This window comes from Urocampus carinirostris, chromosome 16 (genome assembly GCF_059441175.1).
Source record: "Urocampus carinirostris isolate Australia breed hairy pipefish chromosome 16, RoL_Ucar_1.0, whole genome shotgun sequence".
Taxonomy (NCBI): domain Eukaryota; kingdom Metazoa; phylum Chordata; class Actinopteri; order Syngnathiformes; family Syngnathidae; genus Urocampus; species Urocampus carinirostris.
Window position 1 is genome coordinate 35,775,472 of NC_142364.1, and position 27,709 is coordinate 35,803,180.

At 39.9% G+C, this 27,709-nt stretch overlaps 1 protein-coding gene and 1 pseudogene across 4 annotated transcripts in view; one reads left to right on the forward strand and one right to left on the reverse strand.

Moving 5' to 3' along the window:
- The window catches only part of sptan1 (spectrin alpha, non-erythrocytic 1), a 106,966-nt gene extending 79,257 nt beyond the window's left edge, over positions 1 to 27,709 (forward strand). For all 4 annotated transcript variants that reach the window (XM_088355544.1, XM_088355545.1, XM_088355546.1 and 1 more), the window contains 17 exons: positions 1,020 to 1,228; positions 2,960 to 3,080; positions 4,011 to 4,132; positions 4,222 to 4,354; positions 4,439 to 4,537; positions 4,621 to 4,780; positions 6,791 to 6,867; positions 12,144 to 12,353; positions 12,970 to 13,266; positions 14,285 to 14,397; positions 15,418 to 15,435; positions 18,978 to 19,032; positions 19,297 to 19,493; positions 24,397 to 24,450; positions 24,516 to 24,662; positions 27,106 to 27,253; positions 27,336 to 27,709. In XM_088355544.1, coding sequence (XP_088211670.1) covers positions 1,020 to 1,228; positions 2,960 to 3,080; positions 4,011 to 4,132; positions 4,222 to 4,354; positions 4,439 to 4,537; positions 4,621 to 4,780; positions 6,791 to 6,867; positions 12,144 to 12,353; positions 12,970 to 13,266; positions 14,285 to 14,397; positions 15,418 to 15,435; positions 18,978 to 19,032; positions 19,297 to 19,493; positions 24,397 to 24,450; positions 24,516 to 24,662; positions 27,106 to 27,253; positions 27,336 to 27,461 — 2,286 coding nt within the window. In that variant the 3' untranslated portion in view covers positions 27,462 to 27,709. The remainder of the gene's footprint in view (positions 1 to 1,019; positions 1,229 to 2,959; positions 3,081 to 4,010; positions 4,133 to 4,221; positions 4,355 to 4,438; positions 4,538 to 4,620; positions 4,781 to 6,790; positions 6,868 to 12,143; positions 12,354 to 12,969; positions 13,267 to 14,284; positions 14,398 to 15,417; positions 15,436 to 18,977; positions 19,033 to 19,296; positions 19,494 to 24,396; positions 24,451 to 24,515; positions 24,663 to 27,105; positions 27,254 to 27,335) is intronic.
- On the reverse strand, positions 5,552 to 5,683 carry LOC148351208 (5.8S ribosomal RNA; annotated as a pseudogene).

A 27,709-nucleotide genomic window follows, 5' to 3' on the forward strand; every position in this document is an offset into this window, starting at 1 on the left:
CTCAAATTGCTCATATTTTAGATGACTTTGATTGTCATTTATATTTTTAACTGTAATTTACCAAGAACACTGAAATCCATGTATTTATTTTTAAACAGAAACCCAAATAGCTTTTTATGAAATTAGTATTAAAATCTGCATAACACTGAATCCTTTTTAAAGGTGGGGTGCATAGTTTTAGGTGTCCTTAAATGTTGAACATTAAATATTTGTGTCAGCAATGCCCAACTGATAGCCTCTATATTCCGACCACAGTTTTATTTCATTCTAAAATGAAAATGGTGAAAGTAAAAATACTTGCAAGAGAATGATTTCTTTCTCTTCCCTTCGTCCTCTTTTTTCTCGCTTCCTCCCTTCAATCCTGTCTTCCTTTTGTTCTCTTTTCCTCCTTTTCGCTTTCTTCCATTCTGCAGCCCTTTGAGGCACCTTGTGATTAATGGCTATACAAATAAACATGACTTGACTTGACAAAAAAAAGCTGCTGAAAAATGCGCGTCCCTGAGTACTTAGGGCTAGGGAAAAAAAGCGCAAATTCATTTTCTTTTTTTCCTCAACAGAAACTCTTGTGTTAAAACTGAAATAAGGTTTTTACTTAGCTCTTGTGCAGACAGCAACCACTGTTCACTATAGCAACTAAATACCTATTTGTTGCAAAGGAGATAATCTCTGCCAGTAAAATATAAGGGAAAAGAAAATGACATTGTATTGCAGTTCATGTTAAATGCAACGCTTAAATATGTTGGATTTTTTTTTAACAAAAAAAAATTATACTCAATATCTCACTAAATTATCATGATAAAACCTTACTTTTGTGATATTGTGAGGCAAGTGTGATTTGATTAGTGATCATTTGTGATTTATTAAAATAAGTCTCAAGTATCAAACACCACCCGAAAAAAAAAGCACCAAAATAACCTGTATTGATCATAGGAAAGCCACATCAACATCTTTATGTGCATCTTTGTTTACAGCATTGATTTCAACATGTATGATAATACAAGTTGTTTTTCTGTCTCTAGGATCGTCTTAAAGATCTCAATTGCCAGGCTGATAGTCTGATGGTCAGCAGCGCCTTTGATACTTCTCAAGTGAAGGACAAACGTGACGTAGTCAATGGGCGTTTCGTCAAAGTAAAGAGCATGGCAGCCAGTCGCCACGCAAAGCTCAACGAGTCTCATCGCCTGCATCAGTTCTTCAGGGACCTGGATGATGAAGAGTCTTGGATTAAGTAAGAGTGCCCATTTGTCATTTCTATGCAGGTTTCTTGTACCATTCTGTCAGACCCAATGCAATGGATCAGGATACAGACGCGAGTAAGACCCTGCTCCTAGCATTTACTGGCTATATTTTCAAGCAATGAATTTACACTAGCTAGGAAAAAATAATAAGTGATCAATGACGCGCTTGAGGTATTTGACAACAAATATTGGTTGATAACAAAAGTGTATGTAAGTGGGATATTTTATTGAAATGGGGATCATGCTAAGACATCAATATTATTTGATATTAAGTATCAAATCAAACTTTACACTTGGAAATAAAATGGACTGAAGGATTAGCTTTTGTGGAGTGAGCAGATTCAGCTGTTATGTTTCATTTTCTCAATTTACTGTAAATTCTAGACTACGGAGCTCACCTGATTTAAAAGCTGCATGTTAAATTTCATAAACGAAACTCAATTTTGTCTTTGTACCACCCGCACCGGTATTAAATCCGCAGGCTTAGACAGCCAAAGAAGTAAACAAAATCACATACATTTTTAACTTTTTAAGCTCTGTGCATACCTGGCACCAACTGACTTAGGAATTTGTCATCTATGCCTTTGGCTGCAGAGCGCCAATGGCCTCCTGCCCCCATGTATCTGACAGCTGCGTCGTTTTCAATTCTGCTCCATTATATTACCATCACGTGTTTTTGGATCATGTGACCTTTCAAGATGTGGATTACAAAGATGAGCACATTTTTACTACTGCACCAAAACAAATTGCAAATGAGGGCTGTATCTTGTTAAATATGAACCCTATATTCCTAGACTCAAGTTTCAGGGCAACCATTACAATCCAGAGGTGTCTTTTTTGTGTTGTCCCCGGTGGTAGCCGTGGTAATAGACCAAATTGCATCTGCTTGTTATTGTTCCTCTAGGATTGCAAGAAACTTCAGCAACCTGACATTGACTCTGATGATACGTAACAAACAATAGTGTATTCAAACAATAACTCCCCCTAATGTTCAATTAAGATACTTAAATTGAGGACTTGATTTGAGGGTGACAAAGTTGAGCTTGCGTGATTATGTTTTAAATATTGGATCAAACTATGTAAACCATCAGTTTGCTCCAGTTATGTATTATTTGATTAATGTTGGCAAAAACATGGACTAATTACTGTCAGAGGGCATAATGAATGTTTCTAGATATCACTGCGGTCTGTTGTGTTTAAAGCGGCGGCGTTGTGGAAAAAAGCAGCTTGCCGTTTTCTTCCATGCCATCAAGAAAAAAGAGAAACTACACTGTATTTAAAGCCCCATTGTTTAAAATGAAGCAAAAATAAAGAAGCTTGTAGTCTGGAATTTAGGGTAATTACAATGACAGTCCTGTGACTAAATTTTTATACAATACCTAATCAACTACTTGGTTTCTGTCTTTATTTCTAGTGGTTTCCCCATTTCAATGAATCAAATGTAACAGTGAAATCGCATCTCTTTTTGATTGTTTGAAAAAATACTGTATCTTAAGTTATAATACTATATTAAGTAATACAATTATTGGGCCCCGAAAAAATTCAAGGGATTTTATTTCCATTTTTACCTATACAAATAACAGTTAGCTTTTAAAATATGTTATTCAATATTTTTAATATCATGGCGGCACTAATGAAAATATTTTAAGTCGTATTATATTATTTTCTTTTTGTATTTCAAAATAATGCATTGGGTTATTGCATTGATATCAAAATCTTAGAGAGAAGAAGTTGCTTGTAAGTTCAGAAGACTATGGGCGTGACTTAACTGGAGTGCAGAATCTGAGGAAGAAACACAAGAGGCTTGAGGCTGAATTGGGAGCCCATGAGCCAGCCATCAAGGTAAGTCACCTATTTTTATTGTATCTACTATCCCCAATTCCAATTTAGTACAGGATTTGTTATAAAAAGCAATGCAACACAAAATATGTACATTAAATTACACTACATAGAAACACAGTACAACCTTCATTTATTGATTTTAATTAGAGAACAACATCCAAACTATATATGCATGCTTACTTTTTTCATAACTGATACGATCCTGCTACTTTAGCCTTTTTAACAAGTCCCAGTGGATTAAGAGTGAACCTAAATTATGGCCCTTAGTGACCAATTGTCAGGTGGCCATTTTTTGCCATTGTCCTTTTTTTGCTATATGACATCATTTTTTGCAGTTCGTGGTCACCTCAGTGATTATCTACCAGAAAAGATTTAAGACATCCATAAAAAGTGGTTGCTTTAGATAACAGCACATGTTGCTGCGAAAGCAATGGATAATGCTTTTACACAAGGGTTCCCAAGGTGTCTTAAGAAACTTAAAAAAGTCTTAAATTTGTAGTCTGGAATTAAGGGTAATTACAATGACAGTCTCAGGAGGTAGAGCGCTCGTCTTGGGATCAAGAGATCCCAGTTCGAATCCCGGCTCCTCCGTGTTACATGCCGAAGTGTCCTTGGGTAAGACACTGAACCCCTAATACCCCCAATATGCAGGTTAGCAACTTACATGGCTGCACAGCCGCTATTGGGAAATGTGAAGCACACTGTAAAGCGCTTTGGCATGTCTTGACTTGAAAAGCGCAGATCATTTCATTTAAATTTGATAACTGCAAATTGAGGCTTTAAAAAGGTCTTAAATTTTGTCTGGAAGTCCTACATTTATTTTTCAAATGTTTTAATTTTCCCATCTAATTTGTGTGATGGGGCTTATGATTGTATCTAACAAAAGTATGGAACGTTGCGTCTTGAAACTATTTTTCACTTATCCTCCAGTCCGTCCTAAATACTGGAAAGAAGCTGTCTGATGACAACACGATTGGTCAGGAAGAGATACAGCAAAGATTGTCTCAGTTTGTTGACCACTGGAAGGAACTTAAAGATCTCTCTGGAGCAAGGTAATAGAAAAATATTATAAATCTAAAATTAAATGTAGGCTGAACTGCTTTTTGGCAAACAAACAACTTTTCTCCATTATACATCCCAGGGGACAGAGGCTAGAGGAATCGTTGGACTACCAGCAGTTTGTGGCAAATGTGGAAGAAGAGGAAGCATGGATTAATGAGAAACTAAATTTAGTGGGGGGTGAAGATTATGGTGATACACTGGCTGCTGTGCAGGTGTTTTTTTGTACTAGCTTCATTTATTCAAAATATATGATTGTGACTGTTTTTGTTTCCTAAATGTCAACATGTTATTTTTAGGGTTTGCTCAAAAAACATGAAGCATTTGAGACTGACTTCACAGTGCACAGAGACAGAGTCAACGATGTTTGTGCTAATGGAAAAGATCTCATTAGGAAGGTAGTATTTTTAAAAATGTGCGGTTAAGGGGGATGCGTTTTAAACCTTTTTTGATTTATACTGTATGTGATATTTTTCAATAGAACAACCATCATGTGGAAAGTATCACCACCAAGATGTCAGAATTGCAAGGCAAAGTATCCGAGCTTGACCGTGCAGCTGCCCAGAGGAAAGCAAAGCTGGACGAGAACTCTGCCTTCCTACAGTTCAATTGGAAAGCTGATGTGGTGGAGTCTTGGATTGGTGCGTAGAGGGGCTTGCAAAAGCATTCTCTTTCAAACAATTAACACAGAGAAAAAACCTTTTATTTTTTTGAGTTAATTCCCAGCACTAAATTTGGAATGGCTGTTATCTTCACTGTGGTAAAATCCCCCTAAGCTTCCCATAGCGACATGTTACTGATATTATCCTGGGGTGTGAAAAGTACAATTCCAATGGTTTGCAACAGTACGAACGTCATTCTTATGTCATCAAAAGCCTGAGGTACAGTAGGACCAGGAGAAGAAACTAAGAAGTGAGACAGGTCAATAAGCTTGAACTACTTCAGTTGTGCGTCTACTAAAAAAAAAAATCTACCCTGGTCGTATCCCTTGAAGAGGGGTGACCGACAGTAAGTCAAACACATACAAAAATAAAGAAAATAACAAAAGGGAAAAGCAAAAAAACACACAAAAATTTTTGGACTATGGCTAACCCAAATGCCCAAACACCCAAACAAGTTAAGCACCTCGGCACCCAAGTTGGTCATGCTTTCGTCCCTCCAGATGAAACGGGACACGAAAAAGCGGCCATGTCACTCGGGTCAGGGTGACACAACACACTCTTCTGTTCAACAGCAGGGCCCGACAGCTTTCCTTGGTTTACGCCCGCCGCATCATACAGGTTCCCTGCCCATCCCTTAAAACGCTCCTAAGCATCCCACTGTCCTTTTTCATCACCTCGCCACTCATTCCCATCACCAACAAAAGCTCTAGCTGCCACTATATTTAGACCTCTTTCCTACAGCCCATCCCAGCCATCTCAGGCAGTGGGCAGGGGACACCCTGAACTGGTTGCCAGCCAATTGCAGCTGCAAATCACATTAGTTATCGCAGGTAGCTGCGTTCTTCATCGACGCACGAGCCGAGTGATCCACCGCTAAGAGTCGTACAGCTGGGCGATTTTACGTCCGCCCGGGACGATCGGAGACAAATTCACGACAGTGTTTATACTTGCGCCGCACCGCGGGTGCCGTTCGGTCGCTCCCGCGAGCGAGCCCCTAACCCGCAGTGCAGATTGGGCGCTAGGCGCGGAGGCCGGCGCACGGCGTTTCCCGCCTGGGCCGCGATGGCTCTACATGGCGCTACACGGCCCTCGATGGCTCCGGCCGACGGATGGACGGCCGCGGGGGAAAGGGCTAGCTGGGGGGACCTGTGGGGTTGGGCGGGGGGCGGTGAAGCGGAAGCCGCACCGAAACCGCGCGCTGGGAAACGAGAACGGCGCGCCGTGCTAGGGTCGTCGGCCGAGGGGGATTCCCACAAAAAGTGAAAATCTGCAAAGTAGCGACGCCCCTTCAAAAAAAAAAAAATTTTTTTTAAGTATTATTTTTGTTTAACCATTACAGATCGCAAAGCTCTGAAGCCGCGAACGTCAAACCGCAAAGTAGCGAGGTCCCACTGTAGTCCCCTTTTAACATCCACACTCATACTCTTGTTGCTCATCACTCTCCTCAGAGCACCCAAAACCTTGCTTCACTATGTGCAATACCCCACAAACCATTCCGAAAACTACAGCCACAACACAACCCAAGTACCTAAAGTTTTTAACTTCTTCCAGCACCTGTCCATGCAACCTTATTTCTAACGCCATGCCCACTCCATCACCTAATATATAATATATAGAAATCTAATGTTTGTCACTGCAATACAGAAAAGAATGGAGTGGATTACAATATGCTAATATTTAGAATGACCTCTATCCAATATTAAACACAAGCAGATTTCTGTACCTTTTTATGCTTATTTTTCGGGGGGGTGTGTTGGAATTAAATATGACTGTAGTGTATTTTACAGAATGGTTATATTAATTGTGACAATCATCTATGAAAGTTTAATATAGATCTGTGATCTAAAACGTTTTAAATACTGTTTTTGCTATGTAGACTGGAAAACCTCAATCATTCTTTTTGTTTTAAACTGCTGTTATTTTGTTGTAGGAGTAGGCATTGAATGGCTTCATGAACTAATGAGTTTTTTGTTTTTCTAATTCCTCCAGGAGAGAAAGAGAACTGCCTTAAGAATGATGACTATGGAAGAGACCTGTCTTCTGTACAGACTCTACTCACCAAGCAGGTATTTGTGACTTCCAATATTTATCTAACTCACTGTATCCTTTTGAATTGCCAGATCACTTATACAGGACTGTCTCAGAAAATTAGAATATTGTGATAAAGTTCTTTATTTTCTGTAATGCAATTAAAAAACAAAAATGTCATACATTCTGGATTCATTACACATCAACTGAACTATTTCAAGCCTTTTATTATTATAATATTGCTGAATTTGGCTTACAGCTTAAGAAAACTCAAAAATTCTATCTCAAAATATTAGAATATCATGAAAAAGTATACAAGTAGACTATTCAACTAATCACCTGAATCATCTAATTAACTCGAAACACCTTGTGAGGGTTTCCTGAGCCTTAAAAACACTCAGCTTGGTTCAGTAAACTAAATCACAAGTATGGGGAAGACTGCTGATCTGACTGCTGTCCAGAGGACCATCATTGATACCCTCCATCAGGAGGGTAAGACACAAAAAGTCCAGTTTCAAAGCATATCCACAAAAAGTCTTTTGAAAGGGAAAAATGTGGCCGGAAACGCTGCACAACCAACAGAGATGGCCGCAGCCTTAACAAAATTGTGAAGAAGAGCTGCTTCCAGAATTTGGGGGAGCTTCAAAGACAGTGGGCTGAAGCTGGAGTCAGGGTATCAAAAGCCACAGTTCACAGACGTGTCCGGGAAATGGGCTACAATAGCCGTATTCCCATGGTCAAGCCACTTCTGAACTCAAGACAACGGAAGAAGCATCTGACTTGGGCTATGGAGAAGAAGCACTGGACAGTTGCAGAGTGGTCCAAAGTCCTCTTTTCAGATAAAAGCAAGTTTTGCATTTCATTTGGAAGTCAAGGCGCCAGAGTCTGGAGAAAGGCTGGAGAGGAGCAAAATCCAAGTTGCTTGAAATCCAGTGTGAATAATAATAATAATAATAATAATAATTTCCTTGTATTGTCATTCTGTGTAACAATGTACACAGAACGAAATGTCGATTGCACCTGACCCGTTGTAGCGAGCCGATGCAGCCGCAGCCAACAGAGGGCGCCGCCGACCACTTTTTAAGTCTTAGGAATGACTCGGCCGGGGCGCGAACCACCGACCTCCCAGTCTCAAAGCGGGCGCGTTACCATCTAGGCTACTGAGCTGGTAGAAGTTCCCACAGTCAGCAATGGTTTGGGAGCCATGTCAGCTGCTGGTGTTGGTCCACTGTGTTTCATTTGAATTTCAAAAAGTTATTATTATTATCCACCCGTCACTGTTTTTATCGGTCTCCCTGCCTCTCTATGTGCCAGGTGTCTTAAAGACTGCTGCTGTGGTTCATGGAACATGTTTCAACGCGCCAAAATGACGGACAGCTTTAAAATTTTCCCGTCAACTCTTAAAAAAAAAATCTGTCAAAGATGGACAATTGTCAGTCTATGGAACCTCTGTAGACACAGAGATGAGATTTTAATTTTTATACAGTCCTGTTTAACTTAAATTTTGTCACAAAAACAGGCATGATGTGTTACACGTCTGAGCGGCGGCCCTGTGCAGCACTTTGGACGCAGCAATGGGAAGTACAGTGCATCCGGAAAGTATTCACAGCGCTTCACTGTTTCCATATTTTGTTATGTTACAGCCTCATTCCAAATTGTATTAATTTAATCTCTTATCTCAAAATTCTACATAAAATACTCCATTAAAAAGGTTTTGTTTTTTTTAACTTTTTTTGAATTTATTAAAAATAGAAAACTAAGAAATCACATTCACAGCCTTTGCTTAATACTTTGTTGATCCACCTTTGGCAGCAAATAGTCTTTTTGAATATGATCCCACAAGTTTAGCACACCTATCTTTAGGCAGTTTTGCCCATTCTTCTTTGCAATAAGTCTCAAGCTCAATCAGGTTGGATGGGAGACGTTTGTGCACAGCCATTTTCAGATCTCTCCAGAGATCGGATTCAAGTCTGGACTCTGGCTGGGCCACTCCAAGACATTCACGGAGTGGTTCTGAAGCCAATCTTTTGAGATCTTGGCTGTGTGCTTTGGGTCATTGTCCTGCTGAAAAATGAACCTTCGCCCCAGCCTGAGGTCAAGAGCGGTCTGGAGCAAGTTTTCATCCAGGATATCTCTATATATTGCTGCATTCGTTTTTCCTTCTATCCTGACTAGTCTGCCAGTTCCTGCTGCTGAAAAACATCCCCACAGCATGATGCTGCCACCACCATGCTTCACTGTAGGGATGGTATTGGCCTGGTGATAAGCGTTGCCTGGTTTCCTCCAAACATGGCGCCTGGCATTCACACCAAAGAGTTCAATCTCCGTCTCATCAGACCAGAGAATTTTGTTTCTCATGGTCTGAGAGTCATTCAGGTGCTTATTGGCAAATTCCAGACGAGCTTCCATTTTCCTTTTACTGAGGAGTGGCTTTCGTCTGGCCACTCTACCATACAGGCCTTATTGGTGGATTGCTGCAGAGATGGTTGTCCTTCTGGAAGGCTCTCCTCTCTCCACAGAGGAACGCTGGAGCTCTGACAGAGTGACCATCGGGTTCTTGGTCACCTCCCTGACTCAGGCCCTTCTTCCCCGATTGCTCGGTTTAGAAGGCCGGCCAGCTCTAGGAAGAGTCCTGGTGGTTCCAAATGTCTTCCATTTACGAATAATGGAGGCCACTATGCTCATTGGGACCTTCAAAGCAGCAGAAATTCTTCTGTATCCTTCCCCAGATTTGTGCCTCAAGACAATCCTGTCTCGCAGGTCTACAGACAGTTCTTTTGACTTCATGCTTGGTGTTTGTGCTCTGACATGCACACTCAACTGTGGGACCTTATATAGACAGGTGTGTTTCTTTCCAAATCATGTCCAATCAACTGAATTTACTGCAGGTGGACTCCAATTAAGCTGTAGAAAGATCTCAAGGATGATCAGTGGAAAAAAGATGCACCTGAGCTCAATTTTGAGCTTCATGGCAAAGGCTCCGAATACTTATGTAAATGTGATTTCTTAGTTTTCTATTTTTAATAAATTCAAAAAAAGTTAAAAAAAAAAAAAAAAAACTTTTTCACATTGTCACATTGGAGTTTTTTGTGTAGAATTTTGAGACAAGAGATTAAATTATTACTATATGGAATGAGGCTGTAACATAACAAAATGGAAAAAGTGAAGCGCTGTGAATACTTTCCGGGATGCACTGTATGTATACAGTGTGTATGAATGTGTATATGTATGTATGTATGTATACAGTGTGTATGTATGTGTATATATGTATGTATGTATACAGTGTGTATGTATGTGTATATGTATGTATGTATACAGTGTGTATGTATGTAGATATACAGTGTGTATATGTGTGTATATGTATGTAGATATACGGTGTGTATTTGTGTGTATATGTATGTAGATAGACGGTGTGTATACGTGTGTATATGTATGTAGATTGACGGTGTGTATACGTGTGTATATGTATGTAGACAGACGGTGTGTATACGTGTGTATATGTATGTAGACAGACAGTGTGTATACGAGTGTATATGTATGTAAACAGACAGTGTGTATATGTGTGTATATGTATGTATACATATACATGTGTATATAGAATAGAAGAGAATATACCTTTATTGTCATTGTTACAACATGAGTTGAATATATTGTGAAAACGAAATTGGACGTGGCACTCCAGTCCAGATTTTACTGTGAGGATAAAGAAAACAAAGAAGATAAAGGAATATATGCGTATATGTATGTATGTATGTATACAGTGTGTATATATGCGTATGCGCATGCGTGTGTTTGCGTGTGCGTATGCGCATATATATATATATATATATATATATATATATATATATATATATATATATAATGTGTGTGTGTATATATACCGTATTCCCCGCACTATAAGGCGCACCTAAAAGCCTTTATTTTTTTCAAAAGCTGACCATGTGCCTTATAATACAGTGCGCCTTATTTATGGGACAAAATTAATTCGCCAAGTCTTGCAACTAACTTGCAGCCGCCGACTAGATTTTCCCCCGAACGCCAAGTAGTCCGCGGTGTATGCTAGGATTTATTTACCGGCGTTTCATTGGATAACCAATGTGTCAATCATCATTTGAATGGATCACTATTAGCTAAAGTTATTCGGAGGTAAAGGGGAGGATCATTTTTATCATTTACAGGCTGGCATTGGCTTGAACGGCAAAACAAAGCCTGCAATTGGCCAAAAAAGACGCGTCAATCATCAGTTGAATCGATTACTATTGGCTAAAGTTATTCGGAGGTCAAGGGGCGGATCCTTTTTATCATTTACAGGCTGGCATTGGCTTAAACGGCAAAACAAAGCCTGCCATTGGCCGAAAAAGATGAATGGTTATAGCACTTGGCTGACGGCATACAGAAAGCATTTTTTTACTATTTTGTATTTGTAAATATTTTATTCTCCTGGATTTACTAAACTAACGGATATAAGAGGACCACGGCTGCACATTATTATGAACACAACGACTTCGGTGAGCTACTCTGGTTATATATATTAGCCCTGTATCTTGTTTCAGACTGAACTCGATGTTTCTGGGATAAGCGGTGCAGATAATGGATGGAATGGAGTGTCTATTTTTAAATTAAATTAAATTCCAAGTGTTTATTGTCATATATACAGTAAAGTTGCGAGCGAAAAAGAAAATAGAAACTAAGGAATGGTTGGCATTTCTTGAATCCCAAGACTTTAACCTTCCGAATGATGGAACGATGAATTTGAGTGACATCGTACGGACACCGCATCCGCACGTGTTCTCGACGCATATTTGCATCTTTGCAAGCTTTCGGAATGTTAAGGGGGTAATAAGTTTGACTGAACTATCTGACTGTTTTGTCGACGTTCCCATTGTAGCGCCTTATAATCCGGTGCGTCTTATGTATGTCAAAAATAGGACCAAAAACTATTTTTTCGGGGTGCGCCCTATAACCCGGTGCGCCTTATAGTGCGGAAAATATAGTATATATGTGTGTGTGTATATGTATATATATATATATATATATATATATATATGTGTATGTATATATATGTGTGTGTGTATATATATGTGTGTGTGTGTGTGTGTGTATTTGTATATATTTTCACGGTTTTATTCAACAACAAAAAGAGAAAAAATTGTCGCAAGATGTGTTTCTACAGTTTTGTGTGTTTGTTTATGGTGGTGATGGCACCCTAAGTGGGTGGTTGTAATAGATTTTCTGTATGGATTTGCTTAAATAGGTTTTGAACGATGTTCCATTCCTTTGTCTTTTCACTGATATGTTCTGTGTTGATGTGTAGGAAACCTTTGATGCCGGACTTCAAGCCTTTCAGCAGGAAGGCATTACCAGTATCACTGCTCTCAAAGACCAACTGTTGGCTACTAAGCATGTCCAATCTAAAGCCATTGAAGCTCGTCATGCTGCCTTAATTAAGCGCTGGAACCAACTGCTTTCCAACTCGCAAGCTCGAGAGATGAAGCTGCTGGAAGCTCAAGAGCATTTTCGAAAGGTGAAAAGGGCAGAGGCCAAGTGGGGTTATTGGAAATTAATGTGGGAGTCACCATTTTCTTTTCATCTACTTTATATTCCGTCATACTAGCCCACATCGTGCATCATATTAAAACTGCTTTGACACAGCGACATACTAAAAGAAATATGTACCCAAAATATGAATAAAATTTAACCATTCTACCATAATACTCTAAATTTGTTGATAATACAGATTAATATATTGGTAATAATGATAAAAAATAAAAGAATTATAAACCATTTACTGTACCTTTCTAAAGGTGAGGTGCATTACTTGAGGTGTCATTAAAAAAGTTGAAAATTAATCTCTTTTAAGATACATTGTGTAATCGTTCACTACTCAATGGCACTGCAATGTCTCTGGGGGCTCGAGAGTACGACATGCTTGTCCGCATGGATTTTTTTTTTGTTTTGCTTTTTTGTTAGTGTAGCCTCAATATGGTGAAAGTTAGAAAAGGCTTTGTTCAAGTAGTCGACGCCCACCCAAACCTCCAGAAACATGGAAAAAGGAAGATTTCAGTATTGTATTTTAAATATCTATCGGCTTATATGTAAGTATTTACAAGATATTTGTTGTTTTGTTTGTTCCCACCTAGGTTGAGGATTTATTTCTCACGTTTGCCAAAAAAGCCTCCGCTTTTAACAGTTGGTTTGAGAATGCAGAGGAAGATCTGACAGACCCAGTGAGGTGCAATTCTCTGGAAGAGATTTGCGCACTGCGTGAAGCCCACGAGGCCTTCCGCTCCTCTCTGACCTCCGCCCAAGCAGATTTCAACCAGCTGGCTGAACTGGACCTGCAGATCAAGAATTACCAAGTGGTGTCCAACCCCTACACTTGGTTTACAATGGAAGCTTTAGAAGACACATGGAAGAACCTCCAGAAGATAATCAAGGTATTCTTAATTTTTTACAATGATTATTTTACCCCCCGTGCGCACATGTCGCCAACCGTGCATAATGCCATTGGCGGATTTTGCTTTTAGCATCAGGTGTGCAGGGGCACTTTTTGTAGACGTTGAGTATCAAACAATTTGCCGCTCGTTCATCAAATTCCGTAAGTGTGCGGGGGTCTGAGGAAAACGCGAAGCTGCTCTTTTCCATAACACGTACGTTCTTTATACAAAACACCAAGGCGACTTTGGAAAACATTTATGATGTTCTTCTAGACGAGAAATTAGTCTGTTTTTGCCAACACTTTTTGTATGATAAATAACAGGAACAAACAGGAGATATGGCAGTACTTTATTTAACATTTAAAATGTACTTACAAGATTTCAAATTTTTCCGCTGTAAATCCTAAGTCCTCAATTTATTCATCTGAATAAAACGGCAATAACATCAATGTCAAGTCGCTGAAGTTTCCTTTAATTTTCAAGGAACAATAAAAACCTGATGAAATGTGGTCTTTCATTGCCAACCTCCGATGATAACACAAAAATACATCTCTCTGTTGAAATCTGGTATTATTATCCACAGTAAGGTTACTTAGGTGCTCTTGTCAAGAAATGTACTGCTTACATTTGACGTGACTCCTCCCTCATTCGCGTTTTCTTCTGGCGTAGTGGTAATTATGTGCTAGTCTTTGACCTCGCCATCTTGGTTGGTCCCATGATCTGAAACTACGTGTCGTAAACAACTGCAGACCTGAAAATGACATAATGGGCAGCCAAATTCCCCAAGCGGTTGGCTCCAAGTGTCGAATGTAAAAGACACAAATTGGTTCATTTTTCTGGCTGCTTAAGCCTAACTTTGAGCATTCATCTTTAAATTAATCCGTAATATGGAATTTACAATAAATTATTTGAAAATAGGGATACTATATTTTTGCTATATCCCCAACCCTGACTTTTAGCTTATTTTGATTTGCAAAGTGTTGATTGGGTTAGCTTCTTTGTGATTTTATTAAATCAGGAACGTGAACTGGAACTACAGAAAGAGCAGAGAAGACAAGAGGAAAATGACAAGTTACGACAGGAGTTTGCGCAGCATGCCAACGCTTTCCACCAATGGCTCCAAGAGACCAGGTAGAGCAAATCTTAGAGAAATTTATTCAGTTTAGATATTTTTACGGCAGTTGACCTTGTTCTGTATGGAACATCCGCAAACTAACAAGTTCCCATAAATATTGGTTTGACAAAATACTATATGAGGTTGCCATGGCAAAACAACAACAAAAAAACAAATTTGAAAATTTTCGAGTGTGTTCAAGTAATTTTGAATTTTTGGAATGCCTTCCAGTTCAGAATCTCAGAGAGCCCTCCTCTCTGTTTAAATTAAAACGCTTATTTTTGCAATTTTCGTTTGGGCCTTTTTGTGATTTCTATATGGTCAGTAATCCCCTTCTTCAATTGGCAAACCTTTTTTGTGGAAGATTTCCAGGGACTGTTTGGAGTGTGGAAAACCCACTATTGGTTATTTTAAATGGTTACAAAAGACCTTATTAGCATCCGTTTAAATGGCCGCTGCCCCGCCATGCTTTTGTCCATCAGCCCTGCACCTGGCTAAGCCCCCCGACCCCAACCTCATCTTCTCCAGAAAAAAAAAACAGCTGGGATGCACAGATAAAAACACAAAGTGTACTCTGTTCTTTTGCTGAGCCAATATCTTTCCACACTCACCCAAAAAGGCAACAGCGCCACGTGCTACCCAACCCCGATTTTCATAAACATGAACAAAGAATTAATTTAATTTAATTTTGGCCAAACTAAAGACAAATTATTTGAGCCATTAAACTGCTTTATACATTTACAGTACTTACGAAAACTACAAATCTTCCCTAATTTGCTATGCCAGTTTAGTATGAAATTCACATTTTCCATAAAATTACTTGGAGGTATCAGACGACATTACAGATATACAATTTTAATCCTCATCAAGTGTACCACTATAGGAAAAGGTTTCTTAAGATACACATGTTGTAATCACAAGTGCAGAATTATAACTCAAATGGATAACATGTTTTGTCTCCACCACAAACCAACCAACCAACGGCCCACCTAACCACCTTTACTGCTCGACGAAATTGGGATTGCCGTGCAAAACAGGACTTATCTCCTGGATGGGTAAATATGTTTTTTTATTCTTCTATTTAAACTTCTTGTAGGAATAGAACAACTTGCTTCACCATATAAAATAAAACTTCCGGCGCTGTCGCGAATGGCAGCCACTCCACAGCAGCTCCCGTGTTATTTTCGCTACTTTTGTGATTTATTGTTTTGTTTTTGCTTATATCTTCAGTGTTTGCCTTGCAGCACTTTGGATTACTTTCTATCCTACGGATGAGTTAAAAAAATATATTTTTTGTGAATTTCCCTGCGGGCATGAATAAAGTATCTATCTATCTATCTATCATTTTTGTTTCAATGTGGTACTTTAAAAACTAACATTGGCAAAGAACAAAGTGGTGATATAAAGTCTATTGGTGGTTGGCATCATGTTTAATGGTTGACTGATTCTTTTTTAACCTCTATAATTACGACCTGGATATAACATAAAACAGTAACAAGATAGTAATAACATGTTATTTTAACTAATCAGTGACAAAAAAGAGTAGCTCTTAGCTTAAAAAAAGTTGGGAACCATCTATCCATTATCTTCCGCTTACCCGGTGTACGGTCGCGTGGCAGCAACCTCGGCAGGGAAGCCTAGACCTCCCTATCTACAGCCACTTCTCCCAGCTCATCCGGCGGTATCCTGAGGCGTTCCCAGGCCAGCCTAGAAAAAAGTAGTCCTTCCAGTGAGTATTGGGTCGTCCTCAGGACCTCCCACCGGTGGGACATGGCTGGATCACCTCCCGAGGGAGGCATCCTTATCAGATGTCCAAGCCACCTTAACTGACTCCTCTCAATGGGGAGGAGCAGTGGCTCTACAGAGTCCTTCTAGATGACTGACCTTCTCACCTTATCTGTGAAAGCCCAGCCACCCTGCGGACGAAACTAATTTCAGCCACTTGTATCTGGGATCGTGTTCTTTCGGTCATGACCCACAATTCATGACCATAGTGAGGGTAGGAACGTAGATCGACCGGTAAATCGCGATCATTGCCATTCGGCTCAGCTCCCTTTTCACCACGACGGACAGGTACATGGTCCGCATGAAGGTAGACGCTGCACCGACCCGTCTGACGATCTCCCGCACCATCTTACCCTCACATGTGAACAAGACCCAGGGTACTTAAACTCCTCCACTTGGGGCAGCATTTCATCCCCAACTTAGAAGGAGCATGCCACCCTTTTCTGGCTGAGTACTATGGTCTCGGACTTGGCTGATCTTCATCCTGGCCCCTTACACTCGGCTGTGAATCGCTCCAGAGAGAGCTAACGGCCTGAGGAGGCCAACAGCACCAAATCATCTGCAAAAAGCAGGGACTTCCCCTATCTTCAAGAAATTCTGGAACCCCTGAAGATAAAATTAACATTGATAAGCATGCAAGCTTTATTTTCAAATATTTCTATTTACAAAAGTATCTTCATTTTCAAGAGATAGATGACCTTCCACAGGGATGTGATTTTTCCGCTAATTCGCGGAATTCCGCTTTTTTTATCTCCAAAAATAAAATTTTAAAATTTCCGATTTTTTTAATTGGTAAGAAAAACGATTTCGTCTCTACAGCATTCCATTTTAGTGTTTCCGTAACTGAAATGAAACGTACTTGCGATTGGTTGAAGTCTCCGTGTTTACCAATAAACGCGCTTGTTATAAAGGCGTAGGAGTATGTCATTGTTCATTTCTCACACGTTTTTGCCGAGTGTTTAAAGAAAGATGTCCGAGATCGAACGCAAAGATGCTCCGCGAGTTAAAGAAATTGATAAGATCGTAAAAAACAAGTTTCGATCGGACTGGTTAGAGAAGGAATTATCTACAAATGTTGGAAAGAAGACTGTGACAAATTTGTTCAGTGACTTTATTCGGAAGATCGATCGGGAAAGCGCTTTGCATTTGATGCCATGATACCATTGTCTATGGTGGGAGAGGTTTCAAAGCTCTTGAAAGTCACGCAAAGAGCAAAAAACACATGAAAGAACTCCAGTCAAGAACAACAAATTATTCCATCGCTGGTAGTTTCGGTGCCCAAACGAAAACTCCAAAACTTTGAGGCCTCCATCCCTTATTGACACCACAAACGGAAGCGGTAATAGAGAGACGTGATCCACCCCAAAAACCTGTACCAGTTGCTGATAGTCGTGAATTTTGAGGTAGGTGGTAAACTTTTCAAATTTATTTGACAGTTTTCCCCTTTTTTTCGAAAATATTATAACGTAATAAAAATGGCCATAAATAATTAACAATTACAACAATAGATTTTCATGTGTACATTACACCAACACTTTACTGTAGGGCCTATAATTATTGTACTTTCATTTATAGATAACATCTTCTGCTATAACAAAGACATTTGTGGTATGTTCTAATATGAGTTACTTTTCATTTGGTCATGATACAATTATTTGTTCATGAAATTTGAACTCTTCAACATGATTTATGTGTTAACTTAGTAATCACATTAGTTAGATATGATGATATTCTCAGTGAGTTTTTAAAAGCAAAGGCAGTCCAATGTTTTTTAATGTGACTGATTTTGAGTTGACTTAAACTGTAATTTTATATGGGATAGTTCAAAATGCATTGAAAATTTTCAGATAATTTCACTTTGGTCAAATCACATCCCTTCTTCCAATAGTATTTAAATCGGGTTGACAACCGTTCTCAAACTAAGAGCTACATTTTTGTTTCTGTTTAGTGCAAAGTCTTACAAGTTTCATATGCATTCCGAAACATGTTATTACTATATTGTTGCAATGTAATTACTGTTATCACCAGGTTTTAATTATTAATGGTTTAAAAAGGGCCAGTCATCCACTAAACGACATGCCAGTGAAAATTAATTTTTTTTGAAAATCACACATGACCCATGATAATGTTAAGATCAGTCCGCGGGCTTCCAAGTGTCTTAGGGTGGCTACTTTGTGCCTGATGAAACCATGTCAGAGAGCCCTGAATCAAACCTAGCTCATTACCCTTGTTATGTTGTATTTTTTCAAACAAATTTTACGCATCAGAAGCATCTCTTAATCTAAAGTGGCGGGTATAGGTATTTTTTAGAGGTTAAGTGCTCCGAGCGTAAAAAAAAAATAGGGGTGGCCATACGGGGATCTCCTTTTTCCGTTTTAATATGCACACATGTGGAATGTAATTTGATTCTTATTTGTAATGTTCCCCAAACACGTTTACACGGGTTAACAATACAAGTTTAAAATTATGATTTCCTAGGGTATTTATACTCCAGCTATTAGGTTTTTCATGTCTCAACAAAACTTCTGCAATATTTTATCCTCTGGCCCCTTTTTATACAACCCTGGGTGATTTATTCGCCTGAGGTTTTTTTTAATCGATTTCTCTTTTATCTTAATAAATCTAGACACTATGCATTAAGTGGTTGATATCCAATTGTATTAAAAAGAAATGTTATCAACTTTGTCCAAGCATTCACACCAAACTTTTATGTCAAAATAAAAATACTAATTTAAAAAATGTTCACTCTCCAGATTAAGATAAAAATGTGTACTGATTGAATTTTGTATTTTCAAATCTGTGCTTTTCTCAGGTCATGCATGGTGGAAGAATCTGGTACACTTGAATCCCAGCTGGAAGCCACAAAGGTAAACATGACAATACAGTAATTACACTCGAAGCGGCCGTTAGGAAAATTACATAAATTGGCCGCATCACTGAATAAGCCGCAGGGTTGAAAGTTAGGGGAAAAAGTAGCGGCTTACAGTCCGGAATTTACGGTAGTTAACGTTTTATTGTCTAATGCATTTTTACTGCTTTAAAGTACTTGTGATCACTCAGTTTGTAGCAGAATACGCCACAAACCTTACCTTAAAGACATGTTGAACCAATGTGCGTGCTCATCTGTTTAGCGAAAACATCAGGAGATCCGAGCCATGCGCAGCCAGCTGAAGAAGATTGAAGACTTGGGTGCTGCAATGGAAGAAGCACTGATTTTGGACAACAAATATACCGAGCACAGCACAGTCGGTCTGGCTCAGCAATGGGATCAACTTGACCAGCTGGGAATGAGGATGCAGCATAACTTGGAGCAGCAGATACAAGCCAGGTACAATAAACTGTTTATCAATTTGCGATTTTTTTTTTTACAATATTAGGCGCAGCCAATTATGAGGTTCCCATTGTTGCTTTGTGTGTCTACTACAAAATTACTACCAAACTACATAAAATATTATATCACATTTTGCTATAATTCTGAAAAGAACAATACCACACAAATACAACAAAATTACTATTACAATAATAGAGCAAAAATTACAATTCAGAAATATTGGAAAAATACTACAAAAAGATAACCACAGTAGTACTACAAAAATGCAAATGCACAAAATTGGATTGGTCTCCAAGCCCGGGCCTCTGGCCACATTTTTGGCGCAAGATATGGATGGATCACAATGCCCAGTGAGTTTTTAGTTCTGGTCCGCGTAGACCTTAGCTGTCCTTAGGGGGCGACCTAACATTGGAGATCCTTGCACTAGACCATAATGATACTTGCGACCTATGAAAAAGCATTCAATTGTACCTCATTATCACACTGTTTTAACTCAGAGTGCCATAAACGAAAGTTAGAGAAAGGAGAAAACAGAAAGTCAACCTGAAAGATATTAATAAACGCAAGAAAAGCACGATGAGGGAAACAACTCTTTGGTCTATCAGATGATAGAATAGAATAGAATATAGAATAGAATATACCTTTATTGTCAATGTTACAAAATGGGTTAACATATTGTGACAACAAAATTGGGCATGACACTCCAGTTTTACACATTAACAGTGAGGTATGAGCCAAGAAGATAAAGGAACAGAGAAGATAAGATTATAAAACAAGGGGGATAAGGCTATAGTTATAATTTACATGGTATTTACACAAGAAATGTCGGCATGTGGGATGTTACATACAGTTGTTATCGTGGTAACGTTGGTATCGTAAGGGGTGTGCAATATTGCATTTGGTGCAGAAGTCATCATAGTGCAAAAAAATAGTCAGCATATGCATTGGTGCAAACATAGTCATCATAGTGCAGAAAAAATAAATGGTCAGACATTGTGCAAGGTGAGCAGTAAACATAGTGCAGTCGACGTGTGCAAGAACATAGACATGAGTACCATTTATTCGTATAAGGTAGTGTTGGCAGTGTTGAGTTTACAGTGAACAAACATAGTGCAGTCAGCATGTACGTGAGTACTATTTTACATTCGTGTGAGGTAGTTTTTTTTTTTTTTGCAAGAGTTCTCAGTTTTTCAGTTTTTTGTGCGGTGTCTGTTTAGGGTGGTAATGGCTGTGGGGAGGAAACTGTCTCTGAGTCTGTTTGTTTTTGCTTTGTGTGACCTGTAGTGCTTGCCGGAAGGCAGCAGGTTGAAGAGGCGGTGGCCAGGGTGAGAAAAGTCCTTGATGATGTTTTCTGCTCTGCTGAGGTAGCGAGAGCAGGCAATGTCCTCCAGACTGGGCAGAGAGCAACCAACGATTTTCTGGTCTGTTCTGATGATCCTCTGGAGCTTTTTCCTGTCTGCTGCTGTGCACACAGCATACCACACCGTAATGCAGTATGTAAAATGATCTCCACTGTGGCTTTGTAAAAGGACACCTGCAGCTGCTGTTTTAGATTATTTTTCCTTAGCAATCTCAGGAAGTGCAGTCGCTGCTGGGCCTTCCCTACCACCGCTCTAGTGTTTGCAGACCAGGAGAGGTCGTCGGAGATGTGCACACCCAGAAATTTGAATGAGTGGACTCTCTCTACACAGTCTCCTTTTATGATGAGTGGTTCTACATTCCTGCAATTCCTTCTGAAATCCAGAATCAGTTCTTTTGTTTTTGTGGTGTTCAGTATGAGGTGGTTTTCCGAACACCACGTTGACAGTGACTCCACCTCATCCTTGTACGCCGCCTCGTCCCCTTCAGAGATGAGGCCGATCAAGGCGGTATCGTCAGCGAACTTAATTATAGTGTTTGTGGGGTGGGTCGGTGAGCAGTCGGAGCTGTAGAGGGTGAAAAGCAGGGGGCTCAGTGCACAACCTTGGGGGGGAGCCAGTGTTCAGTGTTAGGGTGGGAGAGAGGTGTGGGTACCGAGTTTCACGGACTGTGGGCGGTTGGAGAGGAGGTCCATTATCCAGTGGCAGATGGAGGGAGAGAGTCCTAGGTGTGCAAGTTTCTCCACCAGGATCTCCGAGATAATGGTGTTAAAGGCTGAGCTGAAGTCCAGAAAGAGCATTCTGACGTAGCTCCCCCGGTGGTCCAGGTGTTTCAGCACGGTGTGAAGTGCTGTGTTTATGGCGTCGTCGGTTGAGCGGTTTGCTCTGTAGGCAATCTGGTGGGGTTCAAGTGTGAGTGACAGGGAGTTTTTGATGTGCTCACCTCTCGAAGCACTTCATGACCACAGGCGTAAGAGCGACAGGCCTGTAGTCGTTGAGGCTTTCTAACTGCTGACTTTTTGGGGATGGGAATAATGGTGGCGGTTTTGAGGCAAGGTGGGCCGGTCGCCTGTGACAGGGACCAGTTGAAGATGGTGGTGAAGACCCCAGCCAGCGGATCGGAACAGTCCCTGAGTACCCTCCCTGGTACTCCATCCAGGCCAGTTGCCTTCCTGGGGTTTATGGTTTTCAGCGCACGCCTAACTTCGTGCTCCTGAAATGTGAGTGAGTTGCTGCTGGTTGTTGGTGGGTGTGACGTGGCTGTTTGTGGCCTTCCAGCTTCATAGCGAGCGAAGAACCAATTAAGGTCCGCAGCTAGTGAAGCCTCAACAGTTGCCAGGTTGTGGCCTCTGAAGTTGGTGATGTGTTGAAGGCCCTGCCACATCCTCCTCGGGTCATTTCCAGCGAAGAGGTGCTCGATCCTCCTTGTTTAGGCTGCTTTTGCTTTCTTGATGCCTCTTTTCAGGTCAGCCCTGGCCACCCCGTAAAGAGCCTTGTCTCCAGACCTGAAGGCGGTGTTGCGGTGTTTGAGGAGGGTGCGCACCTCGCTGGACATCCAGGGTTTTTGATTTGGGTAGACCTTGATTTTTTTATTTACTGTGACTTCATCCGTGAAGTATCGGATGTAGGATAAAACAGTGTCAGTGAATTTCTGGAGGTCATGGTGTTCAAATACCTCCCAGCAAGTTTGATCAAAACAGTCCTGCAGTTTAGAGAAAATGCCCTCAGGCCACGTTTGTATTGTCGTCGTTACAGGTTTTGTTTTTCTTCGGATGGGAGTGTATGAGGGGGTGAGGGATAGGCATAGGTGATCGGAATTTACTAGGTGGGGGAGGGGGGAAGCTTTGTATGCGTTTTTGATGTTGCTGTAAACGCGGTCCAAAGTTTTTTCACCCCTTGTTGCACAGTTCACATGTTGAAAGAATTTTGGAAGAACAGTCCTTAAACATGCCTTATTAAAGTCGCCAGCGATAATGAAAGCTCTGTCGGGGTGTGCAAGTTGTTGTTTGTTGATGGCAGCAAGCAGGAGGTTTAGCGCTGTGCTAGCGTTAGCATCCGGAGGAATGTAAACAGCTATCACAATGAGCACAGTTAGCTCTCGCGGTATATAGAATGCTCTACACGATACGGCCAGAAACTATATCGGGCGAGCAGTGTGTATCAATAATTCTGCTGTTATTGCACCACGCATTATGTACGTAAATGCATAGTCCCCCACCTCTTTTTTTGCCAGAGTTTTCGTTGCGGTCGTATCAGTGTAGCGTGCGTCCTGCTAGCTGGACTGCAGCGTCAGGGATCCGCGGGTCAAGCCAAGACTCGGTGATCACATAAATATTGCTATTCCGTACGAAGCTGTTGGTAGCTATCCGCAGCTCAAGTTCACTGATTTTGTGTACGATGGATCTGGCGTTGGTCAGGAAGATACTCGGAAGCACTTGTCGGTGTGGTCGCCTTTTTAGCTTCTCCGCTAAGCCTCCCGAGAGCTTCGTTTTTGTTTACGTTCCCTCCGCCGTCTCTGTCGCTTGTTGGGCGGGCAGATCACCCAGGGAGATCCCGGTGGTCTTCGTATGTCCTTTGGGATGTTGTTGTTGGTGTTGTAATCGTGAAATGAGTCGAAATCTAATCTTAGACCCAGGTTAATAAGTTCCTGGCGACTTAAGGTGATAGTTTCCGAGCAGGTATTTATCAAAGAAAAGATGAGAGATAAAAGAACACTTAAAGTAAAAAGATTTACTGGAGAGACACGTGAAGCCGCAGCGTATAGACGCACCACCATCGGATTGTGAAATGAAATGAAATGATCTGCATTTATGTAGCGCTTTTCAAGTCAATGACTTCCCAAAGCGCTTTACATTGTGCTTCACATTTCCTAATAGCGGCCGTGATCTGTGCAGCCATGTAAGGTGCTAATCTGCTTATTGGGAGTATTGGGGGTAAAGTGTCTTACCCTGCGGCATGTAACACGGACAAGCCGGGATTCGAACTGGGATCCCTTAATCCTAAAACAATCGCTCTACCTCCTGAGCTACTGCCGCCCTAAATGATGAATCAGACTTTGCATTTTATATGTTTCAGGACAACATTCTGTTTTCCCGTGGGTAGAAAGAAAAAGTCTGATAGTGAAAAAAAAAAGCCTTTTCGTTTGTCATCTGGTGGTTAAGTGTCGTCGCTATTAGGTTGGTTCCGGGTGGCATACAGTATTTTGCATTTTTGGTCAGCGATGTAATTTATGGCACCATAAAACTTTAACATATAAATGCTGTATGCATTTTCCCATCTTATCCAGCATATGTAAGGCGCACCTCCATATTTTTGGCATATTTGGGGTTTTTAGGTGTGCAACAAAGTCCAGAAAATACAATAATTGGATAGGATTTTGGACCACCATAGAGTCTGAAAACCAAATGCACGATGAAATTCCGCGACGCATCAAAACCACGAAAAGTTAACTGCAGTACAGAAATGGATTATTGTACTATTTGTCAATCCTGATGGATCTGTTTTAAAATTAACTTGCACTTTTTCTTGTTTGCATATATTAGGAACACCACTGGGGTGACTGAGGAAGCTCTGAAGGAGTTCAGCATGATGTTCAAGTACGTAGCTTTAAACTCAAGTAATGTTGATTTTCTTGCAAAGCTCACACCTTTTTGTTCTGAAGACACTTTGACAAGGAAAAGTCCGGACGTCTGAACCATCAGGAATTCAAGTCGTGCCTACGCTCACTCGGTTATGACCTACCAATGGTCGAAGAGGGTGAACCAGATCCTGAATTTGAGTCGATCCTAGACACTGTGGATCCAAACAGGTCAGTCACTAATTTGAGACAATAGAGCCCTTTCTGTGTTTAAAAACAAGTGTGACGTAGACAAGCCGCACGTGCATTGTTGAGGCAGAACGGCAGAATTTATTTCAGCCCATTGACTGAAAAGTATGTGCAAGCAGCATGATAACCACTTGATTTTAGGGTTAAAAAAAGTTATTTAGATCGGCACATTACTTAGATTGTGAAGGCCACTTTAAAAGGCTTTTATACACTATTTTGGCCATATTACTAAGAAAAGTAATTTATTATAGTCAAAAACCTCTTCTTCCAAAAAATAACTGAGTTAGCAATTGAATTACTATATAAAAAAAAAACGTTACTAGTAACCAGGCAAAGTAACTATTTCCCTTACTTTACAAAAAGTGCAACAAAAATAAACAGCAAACAATATTTTTAAATAACAATCAGCATGTATTTAAAATGCGCACTAAAACGTACGCAAGTGTGCTCACGAAAGTGTTCGCAAGCGCACTAAAACATACCTAGACGTGCGCTAAAACACACACACAAAGACGTACGTAAGCGCACGCACAAAGACGTACGTAAGCGCGCGCACAAAGATGTACGTAAACACATAAATCATATGTAAAACGCACTAAAACATACTCAAACGGGGAAATACATGAATCATGTGTTAACGCATGTAATGTATGTAAGCGCGCACAAAAACACAACTAAGCTCGCACAAATACATATGTAAAAGCATCCAAAAAAACATACGTAGACATGCACTAAAACGTATGTAAAGCACGGTTTTTGACCGTCAGTAAAGGTTACGGCGTTGAGACGGCGGAAAAAATAAATTACCCTGTTACTGATCAAATAATTTGTTATGTAATGGTGTTATTTATAATGCTGTAATTTCAAACGCCGGTCCATATTGGATACGTTACAAGTAAGATACTTTTTTACGACAGCACTTTCAATGGCCGAAAATAGTGGCTCAGATGACCAGATCAAATTAGCTAGGGCTGCAAAAACAAATTGATGAAATTAATTAAAATCGATTATTAATAGAATTGGCAAATTAATTCATGAACAATTTTTCTGTATTGCGTGATTTATGTGCCACTCTGCACGTTAAGTCAATGCAAATAACAGTGCATTGAATTTCGTTGTGATAAGGGGACATGCTTGTCGTACCACTTTGATTTTGCAAATGGCGGCTCAAGACCATATTTTGATGCACAAATAAATAAATGAATGAATGGTGTTAATTGTCATTATACAAGTATAATGAATTTTGAGGGCTTCTCCCTTCGGTGCAAGTAGAACATATTAAAAAGGTAAACATGTGCAAGAGCACAGCCTCTTGATTCAACAAAGAACTAGCATTCTCCTCTAATGTTGTTGCCTCTCTTTTTTGCACTTGATAAATAAAGTATCTTACATATTTGGAGGTTCATAGCATATGGTATGTATTTTTGTTTATTGTTAAGGTATTTGACAAATAATTCTGATATTTATTGCAAGAATTAACCTCTCCGAAACCTCAATATTTGAATAAAGTGCAGGAAATTTAAAACATGTTTTTCAAATATCTAACTCCTTAATTGGAAAAAGAAAAATTAACCAATTCATCAATTTTGTAAATCGTTAGTTGCAGCCCTGATATTTACAGTAGCTAGGTTTTCGCACAAGTTAAACTTAAGAATAATTGACTCCTCTTTGCTTGCACCCACCATAAATATATTATTGGTGGATCCATTATAATAATAATTACAATAATAATTATTATTAACAATATGATCATTTATTAATATTAAATATATATTATATCAAATATACTTAAAAATCAGTGGTAATATTGTTGTTTATAATTATTCTTATTACAAAAGATATATATCGGTTAGCACCAATATCACCAAACTTACAGTTGTTGGTATAGGTAGCAAAATACATACCATTGACCTTATCCTACTTAGACTTAATTAGGCATTCTGTAATCAAGTTAGTTTAAACGATAACTTCCCAGATATGAAACAAACAAACACGTAGGCGTTCCTAATTATGTCTTCGGTCCAATCAGTCCAGTCCTGTTTCCTTTAGGAGTTGCATCAAAATTCTGTTCGTTAAAATTTTGAATTTTGCAGCTCGGCGTGTTATTTTTTATGAATTGCGACTCTGAAAATGCAACTCAACCTAACCAAACATAAATGTACTTTATCTATACAGCCCTTCACAACAATCCTTTTGGTGTACCCAACTGCTTTAAAGTCATAACAGTGAAACAAGAGTAAAAACCACACAACGAGAAAAAAAATCAATAAATGACAATAAAATCTTCTTGCTCCATTCAAACTGGTACTGCTTATCTGGCTGGTTAACAATGCACACGCATCCTGTATTGATCTGGTGATGACTTAGGCTGGAAAGGGGTCTGATATGAGTTCGTCGGCCGTCTCATTGTTAATCCTCATTTTAGGGATGGCAACGTTTCACTTCAGGAATACATGGCCTTCATGATCAGCCGTGAGACGGAAAATGTCAAATCCAGTGAAGAGATAGAGAGCGCCTTCCGGGCTCTAAGTAGCGAGAACAAACCCTACGTGACTAAAGAAGAGCTCTACCAGGTCGGATGTGTTAATTGCTCTCTTGGAAGTCTTTATTTCTACAGCCTCCAGCTTGAATGTACCTTTATTTCTATATTTTCAGAACCTGACCAAGGAACAAGCTGACTATTGCCTCTCGCATATGAAGCCCTACCTTGATAATAAGGGCCGGGAGCTGCCGTTATCATTTGACTTTGTTGAATTCACCCGCTCTCTTTTTGTCAACTAATCCTATGCCGTATCACCAACTATATAGTACACGATTTAGGTCAACACTTCCATATTGATAAAAGCGCATGGCTGACAATAGGTGACCACAGTGTCCGTATCTTTTTCCTGAATGCCCACTGAATTTGTTGTAGTTTGTCGTAGTTCTAATTGTCCCTAAATCTAACTTAGTTTGTTTTTTCAAGGCATAATGGTGTGAATCATCTTAACTGCAGAGTGCTTCAATAAATGTTGGTATACAGCTGGAAA